The following is a 19,901-nucleotide window of genomic DNA, read 5'->3' as shown; positions in this document are numbered from 1 at the left end:
GTCATGATGATTGGGGTGCTCTTAACCTGGTTCAACTCAGTCAGGCTTCATGATAGGAATGTTCTTGTTTTCATTCAAAGCAAACAAGTCTGAACAGCAATTGTTTTTTTCTGTATCTTGAATCTGTATATCTTTGATGCTCCAACAATAGGAAGTTACACTGGTTTGAGATTTGTGTCCACAGAACAAGGATAGAAAAACAGGCTTTGAAAACTATGGGGAGAAAAACTCTGACACATTTGTGAGTGGTCTAAATCAAATGGTGTACACACCACACGTTCCAGAACATTGCTATAACCTGAAAGTGCAAATTACTGGGTGAGTTGCAGAGGAGTCTAAGGATGGGTGTGTGGTACTGAGCAGGAACACAGCTGCATCACCTCAATATAAAGTCAGGATATTGGGATGCTGCTGGCACTTCAGCTGTTGAAATGCAGCTGTGTGCACGTCTGGGCTCTTCAGCAGCGTCCTCAAACTTTGCTCCTTTTGGATTAGCAGATAACATAGGCAATATGAAACTTTATTACCAGTGGCACTGCTTAATCAGATGACAGATTGTACCAATATATTAACAGTGATACCTCCCCGAGACTAATGGGAGTATTTCTCAGGGAACTAGCTTGGCTCTGCATTTCAGGAGTTCTCCTTTCCAGCATCAAGCTTTGCCCTCCTCTTTCAGAAAAACCTGAGTAGCTGTTTGCAGAAGTCTTCTGGCCCAGTCTCGCCTATCCTAGGAGCAAGCAAGCCCTTGTCAGAGAACAAAATCCGCAATTTGAAACAGAAGAGCTTATTCTTTACTGGAACTACAGAAACTGAGGAGCAAGACCTGACACAGCAGTTTACAAAACTGTTACCACTTAATCCTTTGCTCACTGCTGGCACCAAAGAACAGTTGGTAAATGGGACTGAGAGCCATGAACAGTCAGACCCAGCCTGACACGCAGCCAAGCCATGACACTGACACTTCCCTGTGCTGCAGGTGGTTACCTGGCAGAGGTGACATGTTTAGCTTGGGAGATGACTTACAAACCATGGCACAGCTGCCAGCAGATCCTGTCTCAATTCTACCATGAAAGATGTTGACACTGGGTATGGTTTATTTGTCTAAACCCGTGGCTTGCTTTGGTGTGCCTCTACTAATCGCTTTTGTTGAGAGCTGGAACTGTTCAAAATCCCACTGCAAACAAGATATTAGATAGAAGAACAGCGTGACTACAATTTAATATTCTCCTAATTCATGCCCTGATGTGTGCTGTACAAGGTAACATCACGTTCATTTTACAAAAATATGCTTGACATGGTCCCTTCACTTAGTGAAATAACCCTTGCTTGGCAAAGTTAGGTATGAGTAGGTAAGATTGGGGCATAGAGACAGGGGAACAGTTTATCACAAGCAGTCTGGCTGCTGTAACCTCGATTTGGAGCGAAGTGATCCCATGTGCAGGTTTATGTGACAGCAAAGCCACGGCGTTCTGCTGTTCTCTCCTGTGCCACGCCGGGATGGATCCCACGGGCGGGCGGGTCAAGTTACCCGGGTCAGCCTGTCCCGAACCCCTCGCAGAAAGGCTCCTGCAGCTCCCGGGCTGGGAAAACGAAGCGTGCAGCCACCAAGCCCTCCTGCCTGATGGATGAGCTGAGATAATTAATGGCGAGTGAACCACTGTCCCCGACAGCGTCCGGTGCTGCTCCATCCCCTGAGGGACGAGCTGAACCGGGACCGGGGCACCGCCATGCACGGCTTCACCGAGCCCCTCGGCAGCCAGGCCGCGGCTCCCGCTCCGTGCCGGCAATCCCAGCCCCATTCCCCGCTCCCATTCCGGCAATCCCAGCCCCATTCCCCGCTCCCATTCCGGCAATCCCAGCCCCATTCCCCGCTCCGTGCCGGCAATCCCAGCCCCATTCCCCGCTCCCATTCCGGCAATCCCAGCCCCATTCCCCGCTCCCATTCCGGCAATCCCAGCCCCATTCCCCGCTCCGTGCCGGCAATCCCAGCCCCATTCCCCGCTCCCATTCCGGCAATCCCAGCCCCATTCCCCGCTCCCATGCAGCGCCCCCCGTTCCCGCGGCCGGGCCCATCTCACAGCGGCGGTGCGGCGGCCCCGGGCCGTGCCGGGCCGTGCCGGGCCGCTCCTCCCGCGCCGGGCGGCGGGGCCGGGCCGCGGTGGGCGGGCCGGGGCGGGCGCTGCGCGGAGCCGGGGCCGGTTAAAGCGGCCGCCGCCCGCCCGGCTCCGCGCTCAGCCCGCTCGGCGCCCGCCGTCCTGCGTGCCGCGGCCGCTCGCTCGCCAATGCGGGCCCGGAGCCCGGCCCGAGCCGCCCCCGGAGCCGCCCGCAGCCCCCCGGCCCGACCCCCCGCCCCGGACCCATGCGGCGGCTCCGGGAGCGGTTCCGGAGGTGAGCTGGCCGCGACCCCCGGCGGGGATGGGATCGCCGTCCCTGCCCGAGCCGCTCCCCGCGGGTGGGACCCCCGGCCGGGGTGAGGGATGACGGGGGAGCCGAGGTTTTTGTGCCGGGCGGCGAGGGCAGCTGGATCCCGAGGGGTGCGGTGTGCGGGGGTGAGGAGGGTCTTTGTGTGTACGTGTGTGGTGTTTGTTCATCGCCGCCGTTAAATGGGTGAAGGTTCGCGCATCCGGCCGTGTGGCACAGCCGCGCATCGCGGGCCCGACCTGTGGCTCCCGGGCCGGGTCAGCGGCCGCGGCCCCGTGTGGCCCCGTGGGCTCCGTGTCTGCCGCCGCCAGAGCGCATGGGGTGTCACGGAACCACGGAAGGAATGCTCTGGGTTGGAGGTGCCTTAAGCTCATCTCATTCCACCCCCTGCTGTGGGCAGGACACCTGGCACTACACCAGGGTGCTCCAAGCCCTGTCCAACCTGGCCTCGGACTGCCGGGGATGGGACAGCTGCAGCTTCTGTGACAGGGCCTCAGCATCCTCACAGGCAATAATTTCTTCCTGGTATCCAAGCTAAATCTCTGCTTTTTCAGCTTAAAAATCAACCCTCGTTCAGTTTAAGATGCTGCTCATGTTCACGGGGCGGTCACTTGGGTAGGTGCAGTCGTGGTTCTTGGATAAGCATCTGTGGGCTTTGGTTCCTCCTTGCCCAGATGCCAGGCTGATAACTGGTGATGGACAGCCCATCATCTCCTGGTACTGCTCTAGGGCTGCCCTGCTCTCCTTTCAACAACTTGCTCAAGAAATTGAAGCCGAAGTGTTAAAAGGGAAATAAAGCTGAAAGAGAAAAATAGGAGTGCGGTTGGACGTGGTTTGTGTGCTAGCCCACACCTCGGCTGGCTGGTCCCTTGCCCCTGAGCTCAGATGTGCTGCAGCACCTGGGCTGACTTGTGATTGCTGCCCACTCTTTGCCTTTTGTACTTGCTAAAAGCCTGGGGAGGCTTTGGAGAGGTTGGTGGGATGCACAGACACTTTTTTCCATGACCCATTCTATGTACGATAGCAGAGTTGTTTGTGGATTCTCAGAGTATTGCAGGTTTCCTTTTATCTTTAGTATCGTGTTGTAAGTACATGAACCTTCACACAGCATGTGATTTCACTGATATTTCCAAATAAGGGAACTGCTTCTGCACTGATCTGAATTATTTCTGTGCCTGAGATGTTCAGTGGTAGTAAAGATTATGTGAACAATTACAGACCACAGCTAGATAGTGCCAAATCCAGGAAGGAAGGTGCCTAGTGCAGAAGAAGGTGGATCTGCTTTAACTGAATGAATTTGTAAAGAGGAAATAGCAGCCAGTTTGGTCAAAGAAAGCAAGCTTTGTATAAATTTAGTTTCTGCTCAAAATCTTAATCTAAATGGTCATCTGGAAAATGTAGTGCAGATATGTTTTGACCTGCTTGTAATTTTTTTTTGTGTTTTCCTTTTGAAAACAAAGAGTCTAGATAACATCCTAGATACTGAAGCATATGTTTAGATAATTAAGCAATTTTTAAGCCCATTTGATGTGTGTTACTGCTGGATTTGTGGAGTTACACCCACCTAGTTGCAGTTTCTCATATGCTGTTATTTGTGGTTTATTGGGTCTAAATGGCTTATCCTGCTGCTGGAGAGCACAAAGAAAGGCATAAAAAGGAGGAATGTGCTTTTAAGCTGGTAAAAGGAAGTATGAGGTCTTCTGAGCTGAATAAAGGAAATATACTTCCTGAAAAGACTAAAAACATCCAGATCTTTGAGGCCATTATCAGTGCTTGCTGTTTTTACTGACATTTTGTTTCATGCTTAAAACAATAATTCATTCAGCAGATGGGATTCACCAATCAGGCAAAATTTGATTTCCCTTCTGCAGTTTGGGGTCTAAGCTCACTGTGATGCCAGACAAATGCCATACAGATATGTGCAATGGATTTGGGGGTTTGTAATTTATTTTTCTAAGCTGGCTTTGCATGCAAAGACAAAGCATTAAGAATCTTCATATTTTCCTTCTGCTTTGTCTCCCAAATACTATCTTCTCTTAATTCTGGAATCTCTGGGAAACATGCAGCATCTGCTCCTTGGAAATTAATAGGAGCTTGAGATTAGGGTCTGTCACAAAGGATGGATCAGTCTGTGTGTTTAGAATTTAAAATATTTGAAGTATTTAAAGATTAAAAATCAAGTGGTATGAAGGGAGGGATATGGGTTTCTTCCCTCTTGTTTTAAATTGCAATATATCTCCCTCAATTCCTTTTTTCTGCTTATATTGGGAATATCTTCATCAAAAGTTTGTTTGCTGTGAAATTCTGGGTTGTGAACATCCTTGGCTTTGAGAAGATCATGAGCATTGAGAATTTAAATTGTGGAAAGGAGCTCACAGCTCAGTTCAGTGTGGAAGCATTCTGCTCTCCTGGCTGGCTGCAAGCAGTTCTTAAACTCTTAATTTCAGAAATTTCTTATTCTGGTATTGCAGGTATTAGTATTTTATCTTCAATATCTTGGATTGTCAGTATTTTAAATGGAGAAGTATTCATACATCCTTGTGAGTAGTGCTGCATATCCTCTGAGTAAATGATTTTTTTCACCAGATCTGCTATTAAAGAATGCATTAGAGATTTGCTAGAGAATCAAGCTTCAATTAAAGACATTTCCTGTAAACTGTAGTCCAGTTCAGTGCATTTGATAATAACCTTAATGGCTCTGTTATAGACAGCCTTTGTTTAGGAGTTAACAGCATCTGAATGCTCTTTACTGCACTTCCACTTTGAGGAAGGTGAGATTATAATTCCCACAATTATCTTTACCAGGAGAGACAAACATGACCTGTAGATAGGAGGAAGAACAATGTCCCTGTGTTGCAGTATTCATAAGGCAGGAAACAAGAAGCATCCATTGTTGGTGGTGGCATGGGGTTTATTTGTTTATTTATTTATTTTTCTTTAAAGCTGTTTTGCCTCTAGAATGTGAATAACTCTGCAACCACATTCTTCTTCCTATGTGTTGAAATGTTACAAGTATCTCTAACTGCAGGAGGATATGACTGGCTTTAACAGTGTGTGTCAAAATAATTTTCCAGGTTTTGATAAGCACATCAGTAGTGTCACAGAGCAGCTATTTTCAAAATTCACATCTGTTTCTTAAGACATTAAACCTAAACTGTCAAGCTGGAAATTAAATGAGCTCCAGAATGACTGGTATTATTGCCCTTCCAACCATGTCAATAATAATCATTTCTCTGAAGTTGTTCCTGATAACATTTATAAATAGTTAATTATCAAAAGGCAGGAGGGAATCACTGAAACTTTGCTTTACTGAGACCATTGCCTTTGAGTAGTGACCTGAGCAAATCCTTTCCAGCATTTGGCATCAGGGTCTGCAGCCTGTTGAAGGAGATCCCTCTCAGAAGGGAGAGGTGCAGTTCCCTCAGGTGTGCAGCAAATTTGGGGCACTGAGACCCATTTCTGCAAGGCAGAGTCAAAGCTGAGCACTTCCCCTCCTGCCAAAACACACTGGTGGTGTTGGTGTTATTGGTGTAAACACTGAGGTGAAGGGATGGGTGAGGTGTTGCTAATGCTGGAGTTCTGGTCCAGAATATTTGCATCATTCCTGTGCTGCCACAAACAAATCAGGGAAAAAAGTCCAACTGTGTGTAGGGAACATAGCAAGGATGGATTTGTTCCAGTCTTTGCATTCTGTTCTGTGGCTAATAAATGTCCTAATTTCTAAAGTGTTTGTTCATAATTCTAAAATCTAACATTGCTCCTAGATTCAGTGTGATTGCTTTAGAGAGATGCAGTGTATTTCCTGCTGAAAAAAAAAAGGAAAAAAAATTAAAAGTAGTCTAATGTTGCATAATAGAAGACCCCTTTAGGATTCATCAATTATTTATAGATTCTTATATCATAATAATATCATATAGAAATTTGCAACAACAGGAATTATAAAGCTACTGCAGAATATAAGCTTATTCCTTTTGGTTCTTCAGGTTTGAGGTTTTATTGCCCTTTTTTTGTTTTTGTTTTTTACTTCTTGTAAGACTTCCAAGGTGCCACCACATAGAAATGTAATAATATTCTAGATGTGATAAGTTAAAAGTTTCCCATGACTTTGAATTTATGGAGTTGAACAAGGGCAGTCCAAGCCTGGCCACTCACTGAGCCAACAGATGCTTTTATTTTTAAACATTTTCCTAACTTGGAAGCAGAACTGAGCAAACTGAATGTTCCATCTTTAGAGATGGTGTTCAGCAGCTGTTGAAGACATACAGGCACTGGGAAAAAAGTAATTTTTCAAATATTCTGCAAGCCTTTGTGATGACAGTGTCATTGTCCTCTTGGAGAGGAGAGCAAGGTGCCATTTGCCACTGACAAAAGAATTGCCATTTTTAACCATATATTGACTCCTTACTAATTTTCTAAAAAACATTTATGTACTGTGTCTGTGAATCAAATCCACATTATTCTTATCCCTTGTATTAGTAGCATGGAACTGTTTCTTGAAATTGCCACTGGGCAATTGTTTGGGGAGGGATCATGACAATGTCCCAGTGCTGCTACATTTTCATGTATCAGTGTAGAAAAAAATTATTTACAAGTCACCTAATAAATCAGTCAAGAAAACCAAGCAAAATATCCCAGAAATCTGGAACTGCTTATGCCAACTGTAAGATTTGGGTTGGATTTTTTGTTGTTTGTTTTTCCCTGGTTTGAGGTCAGCCAATATTTTATATATGTCAAAAAATAGGATTCATTTTTATTTAAACCAGGGGGGACATGGGGCAAGTTTGTCTAACAAGCTTTTTGTATAAATCTAGGGAACAAGGCTGCTCTCAGTTCTGAGCATACAGATGTTCTGTATTTCTGGTGAAGCTTTTCCTGGCTCCTTGGATACCTGACTAATTGTCAGTACATAGTTTCAGAATAGTCTGGAGTAAACTGGAATTACTGGTGAAAGATAATCACTTTTATAGGACAGTCAGCAGTACTGGGATGACAGACTGGAGCTGGAAAAGTTCACAGCTTTCATGTGACTGTTGCATATAGGTGTTTGCTGTCTTTTACAGGTGTTCCTACACAAATTTAAATTGTTGAGTTTCACAGAAACAGCTCAAGTGTTTGGGTGTTTTAATACACTTAAATGAAACGTTGGCATTGGCAAGTTCTTCTGAAACTTTCTCAGGTTTCATCATATTTTGTTCAGCTTGCATGGACTGCATTTGATGTGATTGTTTGATAGAATGTTTGAAAATTCTTAGAGAGATAGGTGGAATGTCTATGGCAAACTTCTTGAAATGTTTCCTCTTTGGAATTGATCATTAGAGTTTCCTTTCATCATCCCTGTGTAGGGGATGTTTGGATCTTGGTTACAGACAGGGAATTGGAAAAAATGAACCACTTCATGCTCCAAACACAAATATTGCTTGCTATAGAAGTCAAAAAGTCAATGTTCAAGTGTTCCAAACTGGAATATTGCTGCAGTTTCAAGAACTTCTTACAAGAAGAGTAACCCCTGACAGCTATTACGAACTCCATATTTGAAGAATATTTTGAGTTCTTGCTATGCAATTTAAATAGGAAATAGTTCATTCTTCATCTCAGCAAACTGCCAGAAAAGAGGCAGTCTAACTGCTGTATGTGAACTCTTGATTAAAGATAACCATCCCTTGCACCAGGCACTCACAGGAATTTATTCAACATCTGCTTCTGGTAAGAGATTTAATTGGGAGAACTTGCAATTTCAATCACAGTAACTTTGAACATGTCTGTAGTTATAATTCTTAACACAATTGGATTGGCAGTATTCCTTCATTTCCTTCATGACACTCAGAATTTTTAGTAACTTTCCTAAAAGTGCTTCTTAATTCTTCAACAGGTTCATGAACCACCCAGCTCCAGCCAACAGTCGCTACAAACCCACTTGCTATGAACATGCTGCTAACTGTTACACACATGCAGTAAGTGCACTTCTGCCTTCTTTTCCTAATTTTTTTTTTCTTTAAACAGGTATTTCAATTAATTTTTGTGGGTTTGGATTGCTAAATGCTTACCTTTGTATCACTGTGTTTGTATCTACAACCCGTGTTTTTGTGCATGTAAGTGTTAACTGTTACAGTCCAGAAAAATGAGATGTTTTGTAATGTTCTGAATTTCTGGGAGCTCCAGATAAATAAAATATTCCTATTTGCCAGTGTTACAGGTCTTTAACTTGATATGTTCAGTCTGTTCCAGTCCTGCAGTAAAGGGGGTGTAGGCCACTACTAGTTAGCCTGCAAGGTGGATTTCCCTAACAAAATATTGTAAACTGGAAGTATATGAAAAATTTATCCATGTGAGAAATGAGAGAGCTTCATTAGACTGTCTGTGGGTATGAGCTACAAGAGCTGGAATGTTTTAATTCTGATACCTACTGACTCCATGAAATCTGCTATTTTGCAAGAGGCCCTGATAATGCTGACAGCCCTGCTGAAATTTCAAGTCTTTGCTTATTTTCGTAATGTAAGGAATTATTCTAGATTTCAATATATGGTATTCATGTAAAGAATAACAAAAGCAGTGTCCTTTGTTTTTGTTTTTTTTTTTTTTCTTTTAGTAATTAGGAAGTTTAATTTGCTGTCTGGCACTTTGACAAGGACTTAAAAATGTGTTTGTTTGCTTTTTAAGATAGCATTTGCCCTTTTATGAAAGCAGCTTGTCTCCTCAATCCCTCAACTCCAAACATCTGAAGCATGTTTGACTTTGTCCTCAGTCTCTTATCTCCAGTGTGTCTGACTGAGCTGCAGATATGAAAGCTCTAAGTAGTGCCCAGGACTCTTCAGTTCTACAAGGAGCTCTGTTCTTAAGGATCCTTGTGTGTATTTCATAAATAACCAAGGTACAGCTCCGTGGTGCTGGTAAAAACAGAATCACCTTGGTTTTGCTTATAGACACAAAGTTGACTGAAGCTTCTGTGTTCTTAAGCCAAGGGTCTCATGTACAGCATTATGTAAATATATCCTTATTTGCTTAGGGAATGAAGCAACATTCTGTTAGTTAACACAAATATGTAGTTTATCTCATAATCCTTGTGCAAATCTTGTTTGCTCTGGCCAAAAAGTTGGATTTCAAAATATCTGACAGAGCTGCAGTGCTCCTTAGTAATTTCAGCTTTCACCTAGTTGAAAAACAGCAGGAGGTGACAGCCAAGGTGGATCAGTGTTTTCTGGTAGGCTGCAGTCTGTGGTGGAGCTGTCTAATTACTTTCTGAGCAGTCAAACTACCTGCTAAAAACCTACAGTGAACTGTTAAAATAAATATGCAGTAAACTCTGATCAATATTTAGTCTTGAAATGGGAGTCTAAGCTGAGAAAGCACAGAAAAAGCTTGGGGGGGATGTTTTCATTTCCTTTGTGTTACAGACTAACTAAATATTAGATGGTCAAATGGCTTTGAGCCTTTGCTGTTAGATTACAGTGTGAGTTCTCAATTAGACATTGAATTCAACAATGGTTCTCCAATACATTTTTATTCCAAACTTTTATTCATCATTCATGGAGCAGTCAATTTCTACTTTATAAGCATGGCTGTATTTTTCAGTAGGTATCCCATCTGGATTTAAAAATACATGAAAATCAGTTTATGGCAGCTGCTTAATTACAAAAACAAGGGGAAAAAAAAAAGGATAAAGGAGGGTATAGAATCCCAGGTACAACTTTTTGGTACAATACTTAAAAGGTGTCTTTGTGTGGCATAGTAAGGTGTCTTCAAATTTCTTACTTGTAAGGCTATTTTAAATGTCTTGCTTTGGGGGTTTTTTAGCTTTAAATGAAGCATTGACTTGCCTTCAGACACTGGGAGAAAGAAATGGCAGTAAAGTAGTTGAAAACAGACAGAAAAAACCTGTTCTCTGTATTGAGAGGAACAGGAAGGAAACAGTGCATGAGAAAAGCAGGGGTTGTGAGAATTTAGAGGCTTTTTCATCATGAAGCTTTCTGGTGTATGTAAGTAAAACATCAAAATTTAGACATGGCTTGCTTTATACTACTTTAAATGTTTCTTCCAACTGCCTTAAAAGGAGTAACTATTCTAAAAATGAATTACAATCTGTATTCCAGGTTGGGTTAGTAAAGTGCATGGAAAAACAGAAGCAGTATAAATATTTCAAAAATGAGACTTGGAGCATTTTTAAAGGCCATTTGAGCATGGAAAAAGGGGTCATCAAAATTTCAGAAGGGCTCTCCTGATGAAAATGTTTCCATTCCCACTGACTGGTACAAACAGTTTCTCTCCTCTCCATGTGTTGCACAGCCCAGATTGCTTGTGGGCCTCTCACTCCATATTTTTGCTCTCCTAAAATTAGGGGAAAATTTAAAAAGTAGGGAGAGATGGTCACAGAAGTGCACTGGAGATGGCACAACCTTCATGGTTCCCTCAAAGTGTCACATTTTTGGGGGTGGGACTGGTGGCTTTATTGCTCTTTCTGTTGCCTTCCTTTCCAAAAAGGAGATTTGTGTACCATCTTTGTGCCCTTGGTGTTTCCCTCCCAGTGAGGCTGCAGCAGCATCACCACACTCTGCTGCAGTGGCTCGTGCATCCAAGGACATTGTTGCTGCCTGCATTATGTGTAAGGAAAATAACTTCATTTTCCAGGAATGTTATATACAAATGCAAATCTTCTGACAGGTTTTTGAAGCCCTCTGTGGCAGAGATTGTCTGGAAATAATACATGTAAAATACTGCCCAGTGAGGCAGTATCCTAAGCAGCCCCAGACAGGCAGAAGATATTGGATATTTTGCTGTAAGTTGGTAACCAGAGAGTGGAATTTCCCTAAAGTGACCCTGATCAGGTTCACAGCTTGTGTCAGCCTCTTTCCTTGTGCCTTAAGGCTTTTTGCTCATTGTTGTGCAGCAGAGTTTGTGGCAGTTGGTTTTCCCAAAATACACCACACAAAGGTTGTGCTGTAATCTATTCTGAAAGATTACCACCTGTAGATGTACATGAACATATTTTAATCCTTTAACTTCCTCCTTATTGCAAAGAGTTTTTAACTTCATTCTCTCATTTTGTTGAAGCTTAGGAAACTGTTACCTTCTCTCTTGTTCTGCAGATCTCCCTTCCAGCCCCATTTCTGATGCAGCCAGAATTAATCAAGGTGCTAAAATTAGTAAATTTGCACATCACAGTTCTGGGTTAGCTCACAGTGCATTAACTTACTGGGTTTGATGATATTCACTTGGAAGACTTGCACTCTGTGATGAAATAAGCAAAGATTTTGTGACTTGTAGCTGGAGGTTTTTTTTCAAGGAATATTGGCAACTAAGAAATGCTTTGTCATGCTGTAAAATGACACAGCACAATCCCACTCATTCTGTTAGTTCTGATTCTCCAACTGCTTTTTTTAGTAAATTCCTCTCCTTTTAAAGGGCTGATTGATGGCTTTTCCATTCTGAAAACTGGAGATTAAAATGCAATTCTTGTGCAAATGATTTTTTTAAATGAACGTGAGAAAATCTGTCTTTTTTTAAATGAAGTAAAATTTTATTTTTCTTTTTTAAGATGGATAAAGCCTATTGCATAGTATGCTACCTGTTATGGAATTGCTGTCTAAAGAACTTCCATCCAGATGGCTGGAGCAGCAGGGTATCATTTCTGGATTTTGTGTTTAATCTAGCTATTTCTGGAAAAAAAAAAAAGTAATAAAACATCTCTTGTTTTGTCTGACTGTTCCCATGGTGCCTATCAGGCACAGAGAGGAAAATGGTTCCAAAAAGAACACTTAGAAAAAACAGTCAGTCCTTCTCATGGAATACAGTGCTGTTCCTCTGAGAGGTAAAATTGTTTTTTAAAGCAGGACAAGGCAAAAAAAAAGAATTGAGGACTTCATTCATGTGCTGTACTCTTGATTCTGAAGGTGCAAAGAAAGAGGTGATAAGAGAATTGCTTCTTTGAACCATATCATTTTATATACAGTAATTACTGGGAAAAGTGGTTGACACTGAACTTTTCAGCCCATTTGAGCATCCCATGTCACAGCTTAGTTTGTGAAATATTTATTTGAGGAGGTGAGTAAAAAGCTGTGTAAGAAAGGCAGGTTATTCTGTGTAATATCTAAATCTAAAGCCCAGAGAGGGTTTTTTTCCTGTGAAATGGTCTCTCAGAGTCCCTGAGCAGCTCATACCAAGGCTGTTAGAAGGAATTAGTAGGAATTTGATATTTTACCTGCTATTTATGGATACTTAATCTCTCTGAAGCCTTTTAGTTCTCTGTCACATTTAGTCAAAACTGAAATTTGCACCAAAAATGGGGAAGGAAACTGAGGAATGCAGATACAGTGGGACTGTACAGCTTAGGGCCATGGCTACAGCACCAATTGTGGAGCTGCAGAATCTAAATGAAACAGCTGTCACATCCCATCAGTGCCTGGCTGTCCCAGAGGCTTCAGCCACACTTCATTCACACTGGGTGTCATGTGTGGAAAACAGGAGTGACTGATCTCCTGAGGAGTGACACATTTCAACCTTCCCCTGAGTTTGGGAGCTATCCAGAATGTGTGCATGGAAATTTAGGGTTGGTGATAAATGAGAAGCCAGGCTGACAGACTATTTCTGGCTTTAAAGTGCACCAAGTCAACTTTACAAAGCTCAGAAAGTGTTTTCACCTCTAGTCCCAATGCTGTGAATGTATCAATGCCATACTTTTAATTTCCATGGCTCTGCAGCTTTTGGCACAGCTATGCTAAATTTTGCAGAACATAAGGAAATTTAATAGCAATGAAGCTACAGCTGATATACTTCAAAGCCAGAAAGAAAAGCCTATTGTTTTTTGTTATTCTCTGGCTCAACTAGCTGCTTCTCAGATCTATTCAGTTTGTTCTGCATCTTCTGCACTGAGCAGAACCTTGATTTCCTCTGGTCTGTAATTAGATCAAGGACAGACAGGTCAGGCTAGACTAGAACTTTGCAGTCTGAGCTCTCAAACCTGTAATGCAAAGTGGCCAGATTTGTTTAAACATTGGCTTTAAACTGGCTTTATTGTTTAACATATGAGACTTGGGTTAAATGACCAAGAATTTAACCTAAGAAGCTTATTTGCAATTCAAAGAACAAATTAGCATCTTAGACACACTGTAGGTCTTGGAAGGGAATTTGTGCAGTGTTTGTAACTTGGAAGGCTGACTTGATAGTGGAAGGAGATGAGTAGAAATGTCTGAGTTAGTGAGCTCCCTCCTTTATATAGTTGTTGGACATGGGGGTTTTTTTAGGTTATTTTCTCCTTTCCCCACTTTTCTTTTTGCCTTCTCCTGAAGGAGATAGAGGTACATCACCTGTTCTGGAAAGGAATGTAGTTTTAAAAGTATGTGAAGCCTGCATCCACTTCTTGGATGCTTCATGCAATTGTGGTAATTTTATCATGATGCTTGAACAGAGCCTATTTTGGAAGAAGTGAATTAAATATGCTTGAGAGGGAGGTGGGGAGGAAAACCGAGTTGGATACGCTGCATTAGAAGAACATTTTTGTGCATTAAAATTCTATTCATGACAGAAGTTTGCAGCTAATTTATTTATGATAGCTTAAACCCAAGTTCTGCAAAACTATTGCTTAATTCTTACAATTGCAGTTTGCTAAATGTTTTGGGTTTTTTTTCGTTTGGGATTCAAGTTTATTTTGGTATGTCTTGTGCTCTGTGTCTATGCACAAGACGTGGCTTAAATTCAAGCCTAGAATAAGATCAACATGGTTTTAAAACATGAGGCAGAATGTGAAAATAAAACCATTGCTAATACTTACAAAAGAATTTGCTGTCGTGGCTAGAGGACAACCTTCCTTGGTACCATGGGGGATGAAATTTAGCAAAACCAGATCTAACCTGTGCGTGAGACACTGTTGAATTTCTGGTGCTGGTGTGTCTATTTAACGCTAAAGGACAGAACTGTGTGTGGCTGGAGCTGAGCTCTGCCTGCCGGTGCTGCTGCGTGGGTGGCACCGGGGCACAGAGCTGACAATGGCCTTTTGTTTTGTTTTGTTTTTTTGTGGCAGTTCCTCATTGTCCCCGCCATCGTGGGCAGCGCCCTGCTGCACCGGCTGTCGGACGATCGCTGGGAGGAGATCACAGCCTGCATGTACGGGGTGGGGCTCTGCGCCCTCTTCAGCGTCTCCACCGTGTTCCACATCATCTCCTGGAAAAAGAGTCACTTAAGGTAGCAGGAGAAATGCTTCACTTGCTCCTGATGTTCCCTCATGGTGTTTCTTAGTCAAAAGCAAATTTACAGGAGGTTGGAGTGGTACGTTCTACTGAATCGTGATAAAAACACCTTTTATTTTTTTGGAAGAAATAGTGAGCCAAGCTCATGTACCAATGAACTTGAATATCTGCTGCTTTGTCAAAAAGAAAATGTGTTTTTGTAGGCCCTAGTGGCTCTTAACCCAGAAGCAGAATTGGGAAAAACAATGTAAGTGGTTGATGGATAAAATCCCATTGCAGATCCAAAGACACTGTCTGGGACTGTGGCATGCTCACGTGCTTTAAGGAACATAACTTTTGCCAGTGCCCAGGAAACCTCCTTGGGAACAAGGCAGCAGTAGCAAAACTAACATAAATTGGATTTAGCCAGTAGTCACTAAATAGTAACAGTGTCTTGAGTTGATGTGACAGGAATGCAAGGTGGGGTGGAGAAGGAAAGAGGACTGGAGAAGTGTTCAGCTCTTATGTGTCTCAATTCCTCCACCTGATTTTAAGAGAGATGGAGACAATAGTATTCTCTCCAAAGTATGTCAGGAAAATGAGATTATGTAAAAGTCTTTCCAAAATGTGTGCTGGTGAGCTGTTCTTTCTGTCTCTCCCTAGGACAATGGAGCATTGCTTTCACATGTGTGACAGAATGATGATCTATGTCTTCATTGCAGCATCCTATGCACCATGGTAAGGAGCTGCAGTCAAAGCTTTTCCAAAGTAAACAGTTTATGCAGCTTTCCAAAACCTATAGATGCCTTCTTGGATGCAATTGAGCACATTCTGTGTTGTGACAGACATGGTAATGTCATCTTCTGGGCCTTGCTGAACAGAAAGTGATGCTAGAAAACATCAGAAAATAGTTTCTTTATATTCCACTTACATCAGTTCATGCTTTCCACCCATCAGTGCAAACACCTTCTGCCTCTCTGTGGATAGAATGTCACAGTTTGTTCTCCCATCATTCTGCAGTTAAAGCTCTGAGTATTTCTTTGTTTTTATTAATCCCTGCTGCTCTTCTGTCAGTGTGGTCTGTTCACTCATCACTTTTGCCTCTTGGAATCTTTGTGCCTCCAGGTTAAATCTCCGTGAGCTGGGACCTCTGGCATCTCACATGAGATGGTTTATCTGGCTGATGGCTGCTGGAGGAACCCTTTATGTATTTCTCTACCATGAAAAGTAAGATTTATTCTTTGCATTTAACTTTAAACTGAAAATTATGCTCAGAGAACAAGACCAAATTGTGTTGTTTTTTTTTTGTTTTGGAGATGAGCTACTAAGGTTCTCATCAAATAAGAAAATTTAAGTTGTCTGTGTTTTATTCTCACTGGTACTTACTGCAAGTGAAGCCATCTAGGCAATATTTAGAGGAGGTATTGCCTGCAACTGTACAATGCAAAGATAAATATTAGTTTTAATTTTGTCATAAAACACTGGCTATCTATCTGCATGAGAAACTTTTTGAATAATGACCCCATACCAACACATGATTTGAAATATCCTTTTTTGCTATTGAAGGAAAAGTTCATGGTTTTGTACACCTTGTTAAATTACTCCAATCATTCCTTTTTAGGTATAAGATCGTTGAACTCTTTTTCTATTTAGCGATGGGATTTTCTCCTGCCCTTGTAGTGACATCCATGGTAAGGAATGTGGCTATTAACAGTGCAAACAAACAAAACTTGCCTTTCATAACCAGCTTAAATTCCAGTGCAGCTCCTTCCTCTGCAGAGATGCTCATTTTAATACATTGTACTTGTAAACGTTCTCTGAAGAGCAACCAAATACAACCAGTTATAGTTTGGATTTATAGTTCACATTTCAGTGAAATGCTGCCTTGTTTTGTTCAATCTGGGCTGCATTGTGTAGGTAAAGAGAGCCTGGATTTCTTGGTCTATCTGAAAAGCATCCTACTCCAAACCTATTTATAGTTACACTTTTTAAATAATGTTGATTAACCCTCTCTACTGCTAATATAAACCTGACACATTTTTAAGTTCATGCCTTAACAAAGGCTGTATCAAACTCTTGCATAGAAGACCTGATTAAACTCACACTTCCACAGAGTAATGTGGTTTTCTTTGTCTCCACGATTGTCTTCTCTAATCATGAAACAAACCATCAATCTTGTTTTAGTTCTTGAGTTGTCCCAGTATAACTTCTCCAGTGCTATGGGGACACAGTGTATAAACACATTATTGTGCATGTCACAAAGTGCAATATAAATACACTGCATTTCTCACTTGTTCATCTGTTCCACCAACATTTTCTGAGCTGTCACAGCCGGCTCCCTTTGCCTGGGGGAGAAAAGCACTTTGTATTCTGTCCATAAATACACTTTGTCCCCTTTCCACCCTGCCCCTGACCTGTCCTTGTTCCCTGACAGAGCAACACCGAGGGGCTGCAGGAGGTGGCCTGGGGAGGTGTGATCTATTGCCTGGGCGTGGTGTTCTTCAAGAGTGATGGAGTGATCCCCTTTGCCCATGCCATCTGGCACGTCTTTGTGGCCACAGCAGCTGCTGTCCATTACTATGCCATCTGGAAATACCTTTACAGAACTCCTGCAGACATCATCCGTCACTTATGAGCTGGGGTGTGTCTCTAGATCCATGGATATAGCTACAAAAAAATACTCTGCACTTGGCTCTGTAACAGTATTATTTGACTTAAATGATTTGGGGGAATTGGAAAAAAAAAAATTGCACAGCAAAACTGCACTGACTTTGGTAGTTCTGTGAACACAATTACTGTGAATTGATGTTTGTGTCCTGCCATTGCCCATCACATGGCAAGTGCTGTAAATAACCAAGATACTGTACTGCAGTAACCAAGGGTCCATTCCACGTTAGCAGAACTGGCTACCTGATGTTTACAAACAAATTTTTTATGCTAGTTTAATTTTACAGTTTTTAACTACGTGAATTTTTCTAAATTAGTAATTCAAATGGTGAAGTCAGTGCAATAGTGAAAACATAATGCTCTTGACCTGAAATTGGTTTCTATCACCTTTCCACGAGTCATTTCTTAAACATCAATCAAAGACAACTAATCTACTTTTACCACTCATTATCTTGGTATAATGTGACTTTTATAGAAACTTTTTTGTGTTTTTTGTAACTTTAAAAGTACATTTATTGAACTGAAGACATACAACTGTCATCTATGCAGCTACTCATGTTGCAAACTCTTGCAAGAGATGGTTACATTCCACACCCTGTCCTGAGGAGCAAACCTCTTCTGAAGGTTGTGTTGCAACTGTAATTGTGATAACCACTTTTACAAACTAAAACCTAAATGTGATTCTGCTGAGCTGTGAAGTGGCACCATTCTGCTCATTTACAGTACCACTGAACCAGACCTCAGGTTGGCTTTATTTGTGATGAAGAGCTGTAAAAGGAATAGCTGAGGTGATTTTTCTCCTCCAGGTTCCCTGTGCTGCCCAGGGTGGGGTCTGCCACTCATTTCCCCAGCCCATGCACACTCTGAGGCTTGGATTTCCAAAGGCATTTGGGCTGGCTGCTCCTGCCAGCTCTTGGTGGGTGGTTCTGCTGGGAAATGCAGGTGGCTGAGCCCTTGGAGGTCAGGGCTCTTCACAAGCACAGACTGGCAGGGAGCAGAGCCTGGAGAAGGTGGCAGGGTGTCCCTTGTCATCCTGGCACTTCACACAGAGTCCAGCTGTGTTTGTTGCTGTCTGTCTGTCCAGGAGATCCAGCTGTGGTAGCAGGTCATGGTTGTAGAACATGTGCTCTAATGACCAGTGTAGAAGAGTCATTGTAATCCTGTTTGTCCAATACTTGTATTCTCTCCCACTATGTAATGAATGTCTTATATTAAGATTGACTTTATCCTTTTTCTAATTTACTCCGTTTTTCATGTCAGTATTTAAAAACAAAACCAAAATGTGTTGCCTTTTTCAGATTTTGTTCTGGATATTGCCTGTCTGCAAACAATAAATAGCAAGATAGGGATGTTTTAAAGGTCCTGTTTCACTCAGATTTGCCAGAGGGTCACAAGTTTTAGAATATTTGCATTTGTATAGGGAATTTACCAGAGGGACAAACTTCAAATTCAAGACATGGAAGAATTGCTGTGTGGTGGTAGCAGGTGATCAGAGAAGTGGCAGCACCACAGCAAACTCATGAACTGCCCCAAAAGAGAGCAAAGGGAACAGCTGGGCAGGTGATTCTGCTACAACAGTCTTGCACATCTGGATGCCTCAGTTTTTTAACATTGTGTCTATTTTAATATTTTCCACTTTTTTTGAGTCCATATGTTTTGTTGAAATGCAGTACTGCTAAAACCACTAAAATACATGTAAAGGTTTTCTGTAGTTGAAAGTATTGCTTGAAAATGTCTGTTTTAATTTTAAGTTAATTTTTCATGGCATTTGCTTTTTTGGAGTGTTCGAAATGGTTTTTAAAAAGTTTCAATTCGCCAAAAATATTTTGAATTACTGTATTCAAGTCAGTATGGTATTGAATGTACTAGACTAACAATAAACATTTGGTGCAATTTGGGAACTCTTGTATTCTTGGTGGTTGATTTTTTTTTTTTTTTTTTTCCCCCTCTGTGCCCACTCCTGGCAAAAGAGATCCTGAGTTGAAGCTTAGGACCCTCCTGCCTCAGCCAATGTTTTAGAAACAGTAGGAAAGACTGAAATCCAAATTATTCCATTTTTAGTATGAAAAAAAAAGTCTAAATTTTGGTCAGTATTTTAGAACTTGCTTTGGCCTTTTGCAGCTCTGGGTCAATTTTCTTATACCATTTTATATTGTGATTTATTTTTTTTTTCCAGCTTAGAACATTGAAATACATGATTTTGTTCCTATCCCTGGAGGAGTATCATTGCATAAAATACAGACAAGCTGAACTAAAAATGTGTTTCTGTTTGAAAAGCAAGCATATCAAATAGTCTTTTCTTTTTTCCCTCCATCTAATTGCAGCTCTGGAGGCTGATTCTCTCAGGAGGAAGGATAGTGCTTTTTCCAGTAATGCTTGCTGCAGTACAAAGATGGGGTTTCTTTGTCTTCCCAAGGCAAATGCTTTTAAAAGCACTTGCCTCTGTATTTTCTGTGCCTCTAGGTTTCAGAAGTGCAACAAGTAGGCTGAATCTAAATGAAACAGAGAGCAAACATTTCAGATGAACTTTCCAGAAGATGTCTGGGATGCAGCAGGTATGGCTGTTTTTATCCAGCTTTGAGTACTGGATATATTCTTTGGTCATGTTTTTTATAACACAATATCCTGTGCATCAAAAAATAATTCTATTAAATG

At 41.8% G+C, this 19,901-nt stretch overlaps 1 protein-coding gene across 1 annotated transcript; it reads left to right on the top strand.

Moving 5' to 3' along the window:
* The first annotated feature begins 2,185 nt into the window (after window positions 1–2,185).
* On the top strand, window positions 2,186–19,147 carry MMD (monocyte to macrophage differentiation associated). The gene is made up of 7 exons (XM_079323639.1): window positions 2,186–2,391; window positions 8,294–8,375; window positions 14,435–14,595; window positions 15,243–15,317; window positions 15,705–15,806; window positions 16,201–16,270; window positions 17,014–19,147. Exons 1-7 carry the CDS (start codon window positions 2,363–2,365, stop codon window positions 17,212–17,214), a joined length of 720 nt encoding a protein of 239 aa, XP_079179765.1. The 5' UTR covers window positions 2,186–2,362; the 3' UTR covers window positions 17,215–19,147.
* The last annotated feature ends 754 nt before the right edge of the window (window positions 19,148–19,901 follow it).

The sequence above is a fragment of the Erithacus rubecula genome, assembly GCF_903797595.1.
Source record: "Erithacus rubecula genome assembly, chromosome: 20".
Taxonomy (NCBI): domain Eukaryota; kingdom Metazoa; phylum Chordata; class Aves; order Passeriformes; family Muscicapidae; genus Erithacus; species Erithacus rubecula.
The sequence above is the reverse complement of the archived record's forward strand: the minus strand, read 5'-3'. Positions and strand labels throughout refer to the sequence as shown.

Excerpts from the sequence above, each read along its gene's own strand:
- MMD (XM_079323639.1), top strand. The coding sequence starts at position 2,363 with ATGCGGCGGCTCCGGGAGCGGTTCCGGAG. Across the intron at positions 14,596-15,242 it reads TGGAAAAAGAGTCACTTAAG|GACAATGGAGCATTGCTTTC; the intron begins GTAGCAGGAGAA and ends GTCTCTCCCTAG. Across the intron at positions 15,318-15,704 it reads GCAGCATCCTATGCACCATG|GTTAAATCTCCGTGAGCTGG; the intron begins GTAAGGAGCTGC and ends TTGTGCCTCCAG.